Genomic DNA, 16,291 nt, shown 5'->3' with positions numbered 1-16,291 from the left:
TGTAAGCAGCCCACAACGCCTTAATGCAGTCACAATCAGGGAAGGTAGGATGAGGTTTCTGTCCTTATGAATTTTGAAGGCCAGAAGCTACTTTCAGCCTTATCTTGTTCTATAGTCAACTGTACCATACAGTTTGTACTCTGACTTGGGCCAAGGCATCATCTGATCCTGACTGATGTAAAGATAGCAGGTGATGGATGACTTTTTCTTTTCCTAGTTTTCCTAGACTGCCATTGCAAATTTAAAAAAAAATAAAATAAAAAATTCTACCTCATTTCTTCTCTTAAGCCTTTAGCCTCCAGCCCTCTGATCATGCTTAACATGGGAAAACCAGTTTTATACCTACTCTTTAAAGTTGATTCACAGCTCTGACAGCTACATTTATGACCTTTCAAGAAATTTGTGTGGAAGAAAAAAGGTATAGAGAGGACACAGAAGTTAGCTCATGAGGATGAATGTAAAAGCATTCATAGTTGGTTCATAGAGAGCATCTTGGAGAAAAGAAGCTATAGGACCAAAACCAAGTTCTGGTAGCATCAGCTAATGGTAGGCAAGAGCACTGGAGTTGAGCACAAGCAGAGAGCTATTGCTGACAGGGAGGAAAAAAAAGTTTTTCTATACTTATACATTGTCCAGGTGTGGAGCTGAGATGCTATTGCCAGAGACCATCACACCGATGAATACGAGCTGCAGACAAGAACCAGATCAGACAAAAATGCAAATCTTAACAGTCAAAGAGGCAAAATGCACAACTGTTACATGGAAGGCAAGCTGTGAATTACCCTTCACAGCAGGAACAATTAAAACACTAGTTCTGAACCTTCCAGCTGACGACTGACTATGCCAGGTGCTGCCTGGTCATTAAAAGCCTTACTCTGCCCTAAAGGACAGAAAATAGCAAGCCTTCCCTGGTGCAGCAACCTCATGACCAGGAATGCAGCCACAGGCAGAATAAATACGCACTGAACTGTAATACTGAGTACTCTGTGTGGTCACTGAAGAACTGGCACATACCTCTATGCTTGGCCGTGCTGCCTAGGAGCGTTGTACTGGCTGAAGCAAGACCAATTCTTTTTATGATTATTTTTAAAATCCAATGTATTTATCATCTGTCCAAATATGGCATCCACTTAAAGCTGGTTTTCTGTGGCTTTTAAACCTGAAGTTGATTCCTCAAGGGACAGAAGACCCTGTCTGTGGTGAACCATAGGCAGATTAAAATACATGGTTCCAGTTTTCCACCATTTCTTCATGGCTGGCATTTATAGATCAGGTTTTTTTCTCAGACATTTAGACAATGTTAGCCATTGCTTTCTGGATGTGCCTGGCATTGATGATGACAGGGTGTCCCTGGGAGCCTCCAGCCCAGCCTCCTGCTTGCAGCAGGGCTCTGCCTAGCCCTGGGTCGGGCCAGCTGCTGGCTCTGTCCTCCCAAGTCTTGCAAACCCCAAGCCTCCCAGAGATACAAAAGGAATGATCTGCAAACTTTGCTTCTTCCTCCCAGACACATTATCTGTTGCTGGTGAGGAGGAGTTCATCACTGTCACGTTTGTAACCACCCTGCCTGTGCAGTTTAGGAGCCAGGGAGTACAGTGTGGCTGGTGTGTTGGCTGCCTTCAATATTGCTCTGCTGGACTGATTTCCAGTGCTCTACAGCAGCTTGTAGCCAAGCAATGGACAGTCTCTGCTGCTTTCATTGGCTGAAATGGCAGGTTGCAGGCTCGCCCACATTTTGCTTCAGAAGCACTTCTGACGGCTTCATTGAGAGTATAAAGATAACTCAAAGCCATGTGGCTTCCCACCTCTCCCTAGCAACACTTCCAATTTGTTTTGCTGAAGGGGATGGGCCAAGTCCCACTGCCTTCAAAGTTCAACTCTACTGCTTTTCATCTCCTTGTTAAAGTGGGAATGAAGCCGGAGGAAGCCAAGGAGTTGGCAGGAATCACCAGGGCTGACAGCTCACAACCCGTGTGCCATATGCTGTATCACGCGCTGTGCCGAAGCACGTTAGCAGCTCTCACTCCTGCCCAACAAGACCCACTGTTACTGCCCAAAACTGCCTCGTCTGGGAGCTTTAGCTACCCAGTGTCTCCAGGGTTGGGGCACAACCCACTGCTCGGCTGATGGCAGCTCTGCTAGGGAACCAGTCAGTGAAGACTGATTTCTTCCTTGAGGGGCAAGGCACCATCAGCCCTTCAAGCGGTTGGTTCTAATTCAAGTACTTCCCCCAGAGCCTTCAAGTGAATAGTTCTGCCCTTCTACCACCACAAACTGTGCACAGGTAGAGAGAGGGGCCTCTTAATGCTCCCTGGCTTGCAGGCAGCCCGACTCACCTAGGTCGTTGTTATTCATCATCGCATTGGAGGCGCGGAGCCGGGGTCCTTGCTGGGTGAAGTGGTACCCAAACTTCAGCAGGGAGCTGTTTTTTTCCAGCATGTTTGCAATTTCCATTTCTACGTTGTTGCCCAATGGCTGGCTCTTTTGAAAACAGAAAAGAAAGCTGGTCAGGTCAGAGGGTGATTCAGAGCAAGGACTTAGGTCTGACATCTCCACCCCTTCCCTCCCTCTTAGGACCTGTTGGTCCTTTTGACATTTCTGACTTGGAGCTGGTGAAACAAACCGCTGGCCTGATCCTGGTACAACTGAGTGGCTCCAAGTCCTCCAGCAGACATTCCCACAAGTCCTGTTGCCCAAAGACTTTATTTCTTGGAGACATTTGGAGAAACTATAACTTTGAACTCCCAGGCACCTGTCCCTGAGCTCCCCGTAGCTCAGATGCTTCACTGGGATTATGGGCGAGCTAAACTTGCCATGGCATTTGTACCACGGCACAGTCTGGAGCTCTTCTCTCTCCCTTGTGTTGTAGCAAGAATTTAATTTTTACTAAGCAGACATTATTGTTTAAGTGCAGAGCAAGGTGTGACACCGGGCAGGCGCATCACAGCTCCCCGGGCAGCACCCAGAACAGGGAGAGCTGCCTGCACTGCCACAGCCTTCCTAATCACTGTAGGTCATAGCAGGAACTGCTCAGGAGCTGCAGTAGAAACAAGGGGCTGAAACCTCCCCAAAGCCACCTGGCAGTGGTGGTGTGCTGCCACCCTCCACCTCGATCAGCTCCTCCATTTCCCCCCGTGGGGACACGTCCCGGGGATCAGAGCCCCCGCTGGCGTGAGCTGTACCTGGTTGTCGATGCGCAGCTCTACGAGAGACGTGTTGCCCTGGAGCGCTTCCACCACAGCCAGGATCCCCGACCCAGAAATGAAGTTGGATTCCACGTTCAGGCTCTTCAGCGTGTTATTGACCTTCAGCATCTCTGCCAGTGCCTGTGGGCAGAGGTGGGTGGGAAGAGCTGGCAGTCAGGCAGGTTGGGGCAGAGCACCCCGGAGCAGCAGGGGTTCGACCCCCCCTTGCCTCTGGAGGACACCAGGAGGACCCCATGTGCCAAGTGGTTTTGCTGCCACCACAGGGGAGAGCTCTGTGTGGGGTGAAAGAGATTGCAGGGGGGATTCTTGCATATGAGGATGCTGGAGGCCACAGTAAAACCTCATATGGAGAAACCCTGAGGGCCACCCCAAAAGGCAACAGTCCACAACTGCCCTGTGACAGCTTTATCTCTCCCTTTTCTAAAGCCAGCATGGTGAAGACAAGGACACTGGCCAGCATCAGCCCTGCCTCCTGCCTGACCTGCTCCTTCTGCACAGGACTCGGATGCTTCCCATCACAGCAGGCAGAGATGGGAGCATCTGTCTCAAACAACAAGGGACTCTCCACATTCAAGGTCTCTTCCCAAGTAGCATCACAATCATTTTAATCACAACTGCTTCCTTCAGCGGGTGAGCCCAGAAGGAGGCTGGCACCATCCCACCTCGAGGACCTGATCTGGTGATGTCATTTCACAAGCTCCTTGGGAGGACCCATCGAAGTCATGAGACAGAAGGGCCAGAAGGTGATGCCCAAGTAGCAGGGCTGACCCGCACCCACTCACACAGCACTTGGCCCCAGAGCTCCCCCAGCCCTGCACAGTCCCCCATGGGTCCTCCAACAGTGCCAGAGCTGCCTGCACAGGCTTCTGCCCCAGCCCAGACTGCCTCAGATAACAGGAGGGATGTATTCACCCTCCAAAAATAGAATTTTTTTTTCTCACAGCAAACTGGTGTGCCTATGTATGTATGGAGGTAGGTGGGGGTGGCCTGGGTGAATAAGAGCAAAAATTGGCTGCAGTGGTGCTGGAGGAGTGTACAAGGATGCAGCCTAGAAGGCAGCAGGAGGGGCCAAGCACAACACCTAGCACCACCCTGCATCCCCACTGCTATTGGAGACTGCTCACAGGAGCCAGAAACACCCTTTACCACCAACAGAGGCCACATGCAAGGAATGCAGAGTACTGCTTCTGCACGGGTCTGCACAAAGGACTGTATGAAGGAGATGGAGCAGAGGCACACGAGGGCAGGGACAGGTGTGCACACAGCAGTGCACAACTTTGTACCAACAGAAACAAACAGGGTGGCCCAGATGTCAGGCAGATCGAGAGAGACAAACTGCTTTTACAAAATGCCACTAGGAAGTCGGTTTTCATCTCCTGCTCCTTCTCTGGGAGATCTTGGAGGACAAACAGGATACTGAATAGGATTAAAGGCCTTGTGTCCCGAAATCTCCACAGCTGAAAAAGGAACCAAAGCCTGTCTGTTGCTGGCTTTCACCAGCACTCCTGAAACTGAAGCACCTGCACCAAATGCCAGAGGTGCATCATGTGCCAAACACACTGTGAGGTGCAAAAGCTTCCCATCTTCTGGAGTTGGTAACTCCAGAAATATCTTTCCCAAGAACTGCTCCTGTGACAACTTTATGACAATGAGCTGACAGTACTTACAAAAGCAACGGGATCATTGCTCCGTGTCCCAACTATACTGAACTTCTTCACGTAGGTGTTATTTTTCAAGGCTTCTGCAAAAGCTTTTAAAGTTGGTATGGGAATATTCTGTGAAAAGAAGTGCAGAAAACCTGTGTTAGGCCACCATCCCTGTGAAGGAATATGCAATATGTTTAAATGGTGCTTTAAATTTCTTGTCAAGGTCACATCACCCAGTGCACTGAAGTGATTTAGGAGGGGGTTAATAAATGTTTTTACAAGTTCTCTTGTCATAGTCAGCATGGCCTAAGGAGAATGGTGATGTCTTCATCCTGTTTCTCACCCTGCTGAGAGCTCACTGCCTTGATTTGCATCTACAAGCTCTCTGCTGTTTAATTTAGTTGCCCAGAAACCCAGCTACTCATGAACACAGGCATTATGGGGATGTATTTATCTATGGTCCATGTGCCTACAGAGTACTGCTCCTGTGCTTTTTAATACAAAAGGCATCTCTGAGAAACACTCATGGCAGGAAAATTTCCACCTGCGGGGCCCAGTCCACAAAGACGCGGAATGATCTCCTTGTAGTTCAAACCTCAGACACCTCTAACTGCTTTATACAACATCTTCCAGGCTAGTATTTGCTATGCAAGGTCTCAGCCCTGAAAATAAATCCATGCTGCTTGAGTTCCTACAAAATGAGTATTTTCCACTTATCAAATACTTTAGATACCCTTTTCAGATGAACAGATTTTCACCTAAAATTTTAAGTGGTATCCTCAGCTTGGGCTTCTTGCCACACCATTTGGATCCCACCATATGGAATCACCTATAGTCAAAGCCATGTCCAGAGCCATAACATGCAGCCCAGCAGCTTACCATCTCTATCACCACTCCCTAGTTTGCCAAACCATGTCCCAAAGCCCTGAGTCCAACACACAAAAAAAGCTCCTGCCTGCCAGATCCTCAGCCTGGTGTCCTCAAGGGACATGCAGAGTCACTAGCCAAAATCAGATACATGAGAGTAAAAATCTTTTCCTTACAGAAAGGTGCAGGTGGCATGGCCCAAGTGTTTTTAATGTGCACATGCAGTTAGCCACATTCTTACTGTCTGAATATATCACCCTTCAACAGATCCCATAGCATGGGGGTCCTGGAGTCAGAGAGGACAGATGGAAACTGTTTTCTAGCATGTGTACATGTCTCAGAGGCAACACAGAAATGGTGCCAGGTCCTGATTTGCTTTCTACAAAAAGTAACAGAGTCCTGCAGAAGGGATGTGTGGGGAAATGGACAAAACTACCTGCAAGAAGGTGGATTTGCTCCTGTTTTCATGGCAAGTGTCAGGAAGCCTTTTTCCTCCACCTTTTTATCTTATATAAACAGCCCTTCCCCCAAATGTGCTCAACTAAGCCCCTGAAGCAACCTAGAACACCTTTAACCAGACAGGCTGGAGACAGGTCTTCCAAACTACCCTCAACACAACTCTGCTCTTCCAGGCATCTCTAGGAGTCCTCCTGCTACCAACATCACACCATTGTCCCACAGCAGGTAACAGCTCCTGTTGCCCAAAACAGAGACAGAAAGCACTGGTGTTTCCTGTCCCACTAAACGCAACGTTATGGTATTAATCAGCTCAGCAAAACAGACTTGGTCTCCACCTTCTGTGTTTGGTCCTGTTGTTAAGAGAGTAGAGAGGAGCAAATACCATGATATTGTTAAGGTTGACCTCCTCGAGGTCAGGATCGTTGCTCTGTATTCGTTTCAGAGTTTCCTCCACATCCGTTGAGTTCGGTTCCTCATCAGGAACTGGTTTGTACTTGGTGGGCTTAATCACACCTGCAAGTGAAAACCCAGACAGGTGAAGCTGAAAACATCTTTGATCTAGGTGTGTTTCTCCTCTTCCAGAAGCAGTGCTGGGAGAGGGAAGCGTGATCTGACAAAGAGACACACAGAGAGAGACTAAATAAGCACTCCTCAGCTCCACCACGCTCTCCTGCATCCCAAAACACTGCCTAGCACTGAGGCCAGCCAGGACAGGACAGCCACTGCCTGCTGCCCTGTGCTCTGGGGGTCCAGCACGGGGTGATGGGGGGCATGCTGCTGGCATGGGGCTGTTCCCTGGGCTGTGCTAGCTCCCAGATGGCTCCAGGGCAGTGGCTGAGACCCCGCTGGCTGGCACAGGGCAGGGATGCTCCAGAGACAGCCCCAGCAATCACAGTCTGCTCTCACTTCCACAGCTCTAACCTTCAGCCTAAAAATGATTCCTGCTTTGCCTCTGCTACCAGCTTCAATAGCAGCCTGCTATTGCTCTTAATCACTTACTGTTGAGCCCTTCTGTGTTCACGATGGTGCTGCTCCCCAGGGCCTCATAGTACTGCTGGTTACTCATCAAGGTGTGCATGCCAAGGATGGCTACAGGAAAAGAAAAGCAGAACATGACTTATTGCAGGCTCCAAAGCCAGGAAAAATACACACATGCTGTGCTGCCCAGGTTGATGGTCTGTAGCTTTCCCTGTGCAAGCACAGAACAACATGTAATGGTAAGACCAAGCGCCCCGGCTGCTACAAACACAAAATATGGCTCAGATGTGCTCCTTTGTTTATTCCAGTGTAGCTTGTATTTATAGAAGAGGAACATCATCCTGCAGACAGCAAACGGTCAAACAGCCAGGGCTTCCCAGTAGCCAAAGCATCACACAAAAATAGTGAGGGGAAGACAACAAAAGAAAAAACAAACTATTGGTAGTATTTAACGTAAGGGGTCCAGTCCAGTAGAATCCTGGACATCCTCATCACCCTCCCTCACCTGGGCATGTGCAGCAGTCCAGTTTTTGAGATCAGCTGTGTCCCACCCAGAACCACACCAACCCCTCAGGCAGCGACTGTCACCCAAAGTGTCACAGCACACATGTTTTCACTCAACAGCAAGTGTGCTGCCAGTGCTGGAGTGCCTTGAATCCCTCTTTTTAAGCTTGGAAGCTGACATTTTGAGACACTAAAGCCAGCTCTGCCAGCTCAGCTGAAATGCAGGAAGTGATGTCATCAACAAACTTCGAAGACTGTAAGAGCCCAAAAGCCAAGCTTCTGAGAATTTGTGTACCTCAGGCTCATAACTGCAAAACCAATATGCAAATTCACATTGAAATGTGGCCAGGGGGTTCTGCTGATATTCTTGCCAGCTGCAAATGAGCAGTGGGAAGCCAACAGCCTAGAAACATTTAAGCAAAGATTTTGTTTCTAAAAATAACACTGATACTCACAGAAAGTTCACGTGTAAAAATAAACTGGTTTTTTTTATCAACTTTTTTAAACAACTGTATGACTTTCTAAAGAAAAATGCAGATGTGAATACTTACTATAAATAGAAAGATTTGAACAAATCTTGACCTCTGGATGGGCACAGTGGCTAAAGAAAAATAAAGGACAAATCTCTCCCTAAAATTCAGGCATGCTACCACAAATTCACTTTACTTTCCCATGAGCTGCTTCTCCTGTGCTTGGCTGGCGCCAGTCCATCACCATTGGCTCAGGGCTTTGGCCAGGAAGGTCTGGGAGCTGCAGCAGAAGGCTGTCCCTGAGGCCCATCACAGGCATGGTGTCTGTTCAGGTGGCAGATGACCACGAGTCCAGGTCTGGGTGGCACAGGCGTGACTGCCTCCATCAAAAGGTGTTAACAAAGACCACTGTCCACTTTCCCCCTCTGCCACCCCAGCAATTCCCAGCTGGATTGCACAGAGCCAAGCAGTCCCACTCTGGAAGTCTGTGTGAGGTTTGGTCATCTCTCCCAGATGACCCACGGCATGGGAGCCCTTCCAGGACTTGTTGCAAGCCACCCACAAGTGCTATCCTGCTGGTCTTGCCAAGGGAGGGATCCAGTACCCCATGGCTGACAGCAAGCCCTGCTAAACAGGCAGGAGCAACGCTGGCACTGTCAATACTGAGATTTTGGCACAGCTTGTATCACATCAGTTCTCCTGCTGCGACTCCAAGTGCAGTTCATACACTCCTTTGGCCAAGGCATAGCTTACCCACCCCAGTCACAAAGCTAAGTCCATGCTACTGGCTTCAGCAAGACACCAATATTGCCATCTCTGAAGTGGCTGCAGAGGCTTGCAGGGGTTCCCCTCCATTCAGACAACACTGCCCAAAAAGCTGCAGTGGGACACTGACTCACCTAGCACGGAGATGTAGACCCCCCTTGGCAGGACCACACCTCTCCTTTTGGGTTTGTTCAGGGTTTGTCTTGCCTGGTGAATGGCACACTGATGGGGCTCAGTCGGCACCTGCAACTCCTCTGCCCCCTCTCCAGCTCACCACATATTCCAACCTGCTCTTCAGTCGTTGTGAACTACATGACCCTTTTAACCCTGGATCCCCCCAGCTTGAGGGAAACTGACACAGAACCCACCGACTGTGCAAATGGCAAGAAATCCACAGCTTTACAGTGTGTTGGAAAAGCTCTTTAGCAAACAGCAGCCCTGAGCGTCCTTTGACAGACTGCTCTGACCTGACAGCTCCTTCTAGGCTGCACTAGAAATCCACATTCTCACAGGGTCTGCTCGATGGTTTCCTAGAGGTTTGGCTGGAAGAAGGGTGTGCTCTTGAAGGTGGCGGGGTGCAATTTGCAAGGTTCAGTGGCAAAGACCAGGGAGGAGGCCAAACAGCACACTCTGTTCCCTTGCTAAATCCTTCCTCCTCTTTGGTCTATGCCACTGATTAAACCACACGGGCTGAGAGTAAACTTAAATATACATATCTGTTTGAACAAATAAAATATGTCAGAACTGACAGCATTCAGTTAAACAGAAAAAAAAAGCAACAGCTTGATTCCCACACACAAACAAACAGAAAGCAGTGGTTGAACAGCTTGAACCCCCAATTCATGTGAAACTATTTTACCAGCAATGTCACAGAGCTCTGCATCCGAGGCGTTAGCCAGGGCTTCCTCCAGTTCTGGCTCCAGAGTCACACTTTCCAAAACAGGATCCATCGGCTTCTGCTTGGGGATCCAAGCCTTCCCTATAAAGGCAAAGTGAGGTCACTCTCAGCACAGCTCTAGCACCTGTTTCACAACCAGCCAGGCAGACGTGTTTCCGTCAGGTGAGATTTGCACAGTGGGAAGGACAGAGGAGCACAAGGACCTAGACTAAAACCAGAGGAGACACTGAATCCCTTCCCATTAGATCAGCCTGAGTCCTGCTGCAACGTGAGCCAGGGGCACGTCTCCAGCTGTGGAGCTGGACTCCTTCAGGAATGTGGAGGGTTCTATCTACAAAAGGCCAGGAGTACCTTTGTACAGGACGATGACTGCCCAGCACAGCACTCAGAAAGGCATGGAGAGCCTGACCATGCAGGGCTTCACCTCTTTGAAGGCTGCATAAAAGGGATGGAGATTTGCAGCACTCATATAGACCAAGAGAGGCCAGTGGCCTTGATCCAGCACTGTGCAGGGTTGGTCCTGCCACGGAGACAGCTCCTGCTGCTAACTCCAAGTGCATGATGGCAGCACAGATGGCACATTAGTCAAAAGAGGGTGGAGAGAAGGTGGTGGAAGGGGTCTGGCAGCAGGCAAGGATAGCAGTCAGTCACCCAGTGAGCACATGGGATGCAAGGAGGAGCAGTCTTGGGGCAGCTGGTCTGGCTCAACGTTGCTGCATAGGAGAGTAGGACAGGGAGGAGACACAGTGGGCATGCCAGATTGAGACCTCCATGCTCTGTCTGCCAGGACAGCCACAGGCCAAGGAACAGGCCTTTTTCCTGCACATCAGAGGTGCAAGGCAACAGGTACAGCTGGTAACACAAAGCTGCCATCTCGGCTGCTCCCCTGTAGCCTTTTCCTAGCAGGGGCTGCCCACACGGACGAGGGGCTGTGCAGCAAGTGGTGCAGCTCCAGCCCAGCTCCGGATGCCGTGGACTCTCCAGCACTGCTCCCACCACTGCCCGGGACGATCGGCAGGCAGGCCGTGACCCGTCTCTCTGCTGGAGGCACCTGCAGCCCGGGAGGCGTGGGGCAGCACCTGGGGTCCGTGGCACTGCCTGGCTGCTCCCAGCTCCCAGCGCTGCCCACGGGTGGGCACATCTCTCTGTGGAGGCCAAACGGGTCAGGTCTGAGACGTCACACCAGTGAAGCTGCAAACCTCACACTGCTACCTATGACCGACACAGCCACCAAAGGGAACAGAAAGCTTCTGGTGTTTTAACACACCACAGCAGGGAGCAATCAGTTGGGTAAACCCAGCATTGCTGCAGGGTAGGAGGAGGAGGGATCCCAGAGCATTTTGGAGCAGCTCCCTCCCCTGAAATAGTCCAGGATCACTGCAGAGAGATAGCAAGTGCAAAGCTCTCGGCCTTACATGCCAGCCAGGACTATTTTTGTCCCCGTTCTGAAACCAGAGCCAGCAGCACCAGAGGGGAAAAACAAAGATCCTGGTGCTCAGGGATGTGCAGAAACAGAAGGGGCTAAATTTAGCCTCCAGGAAGAAGCAACTGTGCCTTGGGCTCCACCAGTCTGAAATGGAGGCTGCTATAAACAGCCTTTTGCAAAATGTCCCATCTCCTGCCTGCCTGGGCGCGGCCGCCCCGATGGAGCGGGCGGGAATCTGCCTCCTGCGACACGGCTGCCCTCGCAAAAATGCCCAGCGTCACGCGTGCCACCACAGCCTGGCACCTTCTGGGCACTCCACATCAAAACGCCCGGGGAGGGCTGGTGCCCCCAGCCCCGGCTCACCACAGGAGCCCCAGAACCGCCGTCCCGCTGGACGCGCGCCTCGGCAAACTGCGCAGCACCCGGTGGGCTCAGCGGGGAACGGGACCCTTCCACCTCACGCAGCAGCTCCTTCAGGCACCTCACTGTCATCAGAACTTCTGGGGTTTAATTTTAGAAAGTTTCGCATCTCACACATGCTTTATGATGAGTTTGAACTTTAAATGGAGCGGCGTGTGCAAGGGCAGCATTATGGACAACAATAACGCAGCAGACCCCAGCTCCTGCCCTGCCCAGTGGCACGGCGAGGGACAGCACCTCCCGTGGAACACTAGTAAATCACCCTCCCAACCGCAAACGTGGTGATTTATTTCCAGCTCTGCCACAGCTGTGAATATGTAATTTATTATCTCTGGCTCCCAGTCAGTGTAATAGTGTCTTCACTCAACAGCGTGTTACAAGTGAAAATATGTTTAATGTGTCTGAGATCACATCAGATTGAAATATGATTAGCTCAGGCCAGAAGCTGAAGACTCAAAATGCCTGGAATAGCTCTGGCTCCGTCAGAGCGCTGCTAGTACCTGCTGGGCTAGCCAGGCAGGTAGCCTGCACTAGGCTAGGGTGTGTTCAAGTTGCTCTACCACTCTTCTTTGATAACACTCAAATTACTCTTTTCATTGACTTATTTCAAGGAGAACTCATTAAAATACCAGCTCAAATATTATTAAATGGACTGATTTAACAGAAGCTCTTCCTCAGAGAGGCACGTCGATCAGTAAGGAGGCAGCTTTGAGAAAGACCTCGACTGGGAAACATGCTCACATGCCCACATTTTCATGCACTTCTTTTTTGACATGGGGCAACCAGTCTTGTGAATAGTGTACAGCCAGAACTTCTGTGGGACCATGGTACAGAAGGAGGCAAAACAGCAGAAGGCTGCTGAGAAGCTGCTGGAGCCCTGAGGTAAGAACTGACCAGCCCACATAATATGCCAGATGATATTCAGGGTGCTAATGGGAGCAGGAAAGACCTTTAGATAATGGGACGTGTCCCAGGAGAACAGGAAAAGATGCCAGGAGGAAAAGGAAGAGAAGAGGCAGAGCAAACCCCTGCTGACAGGCCGCAGGGCCATGCAGAGCAGGGCTGTAGCAGCCATCGCAGGGTATGGTGCAGGAATACAGAAACATGCAAGCTGCGAAAGACCAGGAAATGAGGCTGGCGTGGCCAAGAGGTGATGAAGACTACACAGGAACTGTCGGATCATCAGAGCTGTGGAGTTCCTCTTTACCAAGATGAATTTCAGAGCATGGGATGGAGCACGAAAGGCAATGGCGGAAGAAGGAGCAGAGCCTGCAGAGCTCACAGGAGGACAGGGCAAAGGAGGAACAACAGGGGACGGAATATGATGTCTTCCTCAGAGGCTGATATACCTGCAGTGGGATGGGGACAGAAAGAGGCTGCACAGTGGCACAAAGGATGACCATACCTCTCTTTTCACCCGTGAAAGGAACCAAGTCTTCTCTGTCTTTAACATCCTTTGCCTGCTTTTCTAGGTGGGCCATGAGTTCCTCCCTCCTGAATGGGCCCGTTGGTGGCTTTTGTGTCTGATCCCGCTGCCTGAGTCCTGCTGGCAGCAATGCATTCTGGGCATGGAGGGGAGAAACATGGGTTACCTCTGTAGGCCATGATCCTCATCCAATGAACACTCTCCCCTCCCCACTTTCCTCACTGCACCGTCTTCCTTCCACATCACTGGACAATTTGCTTCTCCTTGTGTCAAAGGTTACCTCCATCCAACCCCACCAATTCCCACATCCTCTAAGACACATGATGCTCCCTCCACCCTCCAATTTCAAGTGCTGGCTGCACTACAAGATCTCTGTGTTGGCAGGTGGCTGTTTCTTTACAACAGCAGCTCCAGCCCTTTCTCTGGGGGCTCTTGGGCATCTCCTCCCACTCCTCCTAGTCTCATCCCACACCCTCACCACTTCTGCTGCCTCTTTGCAACAGTTGCAGCACCAGAACCAAGCTGCTATGCTTGACTGATCTCCTCCGTGTGCACCCGTGCCAGTGCCCACATGCCCCACATCTCCCAGCACAAATCAGCTCAGGGAGATCCCATGGTCTTTCACAGAGCAGACCAGAGAGCCACAGTGGTCACTTCTGCCTTTCACGGTCCACCACAAAACCACAGGCAAGGTCTCACAGAACAAAACCCCTGCGGACCGCATCCCTTTTTCATCCTGCCTGCTTGTTACTCAGCCACATCAGCCACCAGGGGAAGCTGCTTTGTGCCTGACACACAGGGCACGTAAGCACCTGCTTAGATTTAAATATAGAACAGCCTTAACGCAGTGAGAAGGACTATTCCCAGATTTGACACTAAGCATGTTCTTTAAAGCCTTGCTGGATGGAAGTCAACATTGACTTTTTAAAACATCCCAGCTGATTTTGAACAACACTGATACTTCCATGCCCGGTTAATAAAAGTAATTCTTTATAATTAAAATTGGTATCAGTGAAAAGCCTGGCACAGAAAACGACTAATAGGAAGCAATTAGACTTGGGCAGCCTTGGAGGGCAACAGAGAATTGTGCTGATGCACAAGCAGTGAGGCAACAGCTTGCTTCCTTGGGCTTCAGGTTGTGAGAGATGACCTTGTGACCTTCACGCTTTAATTCCTGCACTCAGGCCACACCTGTGCTGACAGATATTGGTGATTATTTTACCCCTTTCTGCACCTTTCACAGAATGCTGCTTGACTCCGTGCCTTCCGAGGAAGCTGAACGCCATCTACCCATACACTTGATCCCAGGAGCTAGCCTACCACCTCCTAATTGTTTTCCTGCATTGCAATTAAACATACCGGTGATGCAATCTACGCTGCTCATCATTTCCCCCACAAACACTAACTGCATGTTGGAGGAACAATTTCTCGCTTGGCAGTGCCCAGCCTCATCAGCTAATACTGCTGTAACCCAGAGGCCTGCCAGTTGGCTCCGCACATCCTCTGTTGAGGCCACAGGACAACGTTGCCTCCTAAAGCTTTCATTGCTTGGCACCAGCAGGCAAAGGTTTGCATATGTGCAGATCCCAGTGATGCTGGAGGTAGCTAAAAAGCAGTTGTCCCATTTTGCAAAACTCTGAGATTTGGATTTCTGCTTAAGTGGAGGAGAATACAGACCATTTGAAGTTTGCTACCAAGAAAATGCCAAACAATGCATGAACTCCAAAATACTCCTTCCAAGGTGGCCTGATCAGGAGCAGGGATGCAGTTGCCATGGGTCTACTGCCCTGCACCAGCACTGGCTCACATCAGTGCTGCAAATCCAGCACTCATCACAGTGGAGCGTGGGCGCTGGGGCAAGGGCAGGGGAATATCACAGAAATGAAGTCCCATGTGTGGCCCGTGCCTGTGACAGCAGAACTGCTTCTGCTCATCTGTGGACACACTCTCTCTTCCACCTCGTGCTGGGTACAGGCTCTGCGAAGGATCCCGCTTGCGTACGGGTCACGAATCCCGCCCATTTCCCCACAAGCACTGAGATCTACCACCCAGCAAATCTCATGTAAAAATTACTTACGTCCGGATCCAGCTCTTCCAGTTCATTTTCTAACTTCCTGAGCTCCTCCTCTGTCAGAGCTCCAAGGATCTTGTCTTCATCCAGGTCTCGGTATTTTTCTAGCTCCTTTCTGTAAGACATCTTAGAGGAGTCTTGTGAATCTCACTTTTACGCCAAACAGGACCTGAAATGAAGACAAGACGTGTAACACTGAACACTTGAAACACAACACTGCAGCCTGGCTGGCCAAGGAATGCTGAATACCACATTGCTGCAGAAGATTTATGCCTAAGGCATGGCTGACTTCAAAGCCAGGGCAGACTGCTCATGGTCCCCCCATCCATGTCTTACATGCAAGTGAGGGCCATGGCCATGAGTGGCATGACTTCAGCAGCACATTGCCCCATCACAGACTTACAGGGCAGCACTGAGGAAGAACTTTGTACAGGACCCTGGCTAGAGATGTCTTTCTCCAAGCAATCCTAGATGTTGACAAAGTGTCCTAAGCATTTGCTTCCTTGAAGGACAATAAACCACATATCATAAAGTCTGCAGCTCTCCTGCCCTTACATACCCCCAGTAACACGTGGCACTCCATATAGTGCTGTCACCAGGTGGGAAAACAGATTTGTAGCTTCACTGAATACTCTGAGCCCTGCAAACCTCCATGAGGCCACAGTGTGCAGCACTTCTTCCTGTGTTTTAAAGCCACAAGGAGATCAGGAAGTATTATCTACTCGTGTTCAGGAGGCTGCCAGTAAAACGTGCTGTTTAGTGACCCACCTTCCCTGAGATGACACGTGTTTGCACTGCTGCAAGCTAAGCAGCTGACCTGCACGTCTAAACCAACCCTTCAAGAAGTGGGAGTAACATACTAAATGACCTATCTGGATAATCCCTGCTGACCCAGGGGTTTGTCCCATATCTCCCAATATAAAATGCCATACACAATCACACGCACGTAACTGGACCTCTCCCAGCTCTAAATGACTGTAGCAGACCTTCTACGAGGTCAACTTGTTTAAAATATGCAGGTGGGTTAAAAATACACTCAATACAACACATAAGAATGTGTCCAGCTCTGTTTCTTTTCTGAAAGCTTCCGTCTAGTCTATTACACTGTCTCTATATTTTCTTTTTTTAGGCTCAATTTTTGCAAAGAATATTGAACTC

General features: G+C 50.0%; 1 protein-coding gene across 1 annotated transcript in view; it reads right to left on the bottom strand.

The window, feature by feature from the left end:
• Window positions 1-15,356, bottom strand: part of TMOD1 (tropomodulin 1) — a 15,871-nt gene extending 515 nt beyond the window's left edge. The window contains exons 1-8 of the mRNA XM_008937278.1: window positions 15,140-15,356; window positions 13,042-13,198; window positions 9,752-9,871; window positions 7,175-7,264; window positions 6,558-6,688; window positions 4,871-4,978; window positions 3,180-3,323; window positions 2,334-2,478 (exon numbers count right to left, since the gene is read on the bottom strand). Coding sequence (XP_008935526.1) covers window positions 2,334-2,478; window positions 3,180-3,323; window positions 4,871-4,978; window positions 6,558-6,688; window positions 7,175-7,264; window positions 9,752-9,871; window positions 13,042-13,198; window positions 15,140-15,259 — 1,015 coding nt within the window. The 5' untranslated portion in view covers window positions 15,260-15,356. The remainder of the gene's footprint in view (window positions 1-2,333; window positions 2,479-3,179; window positions 3,324-4,870; window positions 4,979-6,557; window positions 6,689-7,174; window positions 7,265-9,751; window positions 9,872-13,041; window positions 13,199-15,139) is intronic.
• Between the last annotated feature and the right edge of the window lie 935 nt (window positions 15,357-16,291).

This window comes from Merops nubicus, unplaced genomic scaffold, assembly GCF_000691845.1.
Source record: "Merops nubicus isolate BGI_N331 unplaced genomic scaffold, ASM69184v1 scaffold50193, whole genome shotgun sequence".
Classification (NCBI taxonomy): domain Eukaryota; kingdom Metazoa; phylum Chordata; class Aves; order Coraciiformes; family Meropidae; genus Merops; species Merops nubicus.
This window is presented reverse-complemented; position numbering and strand designations above follow the sequence as displayed.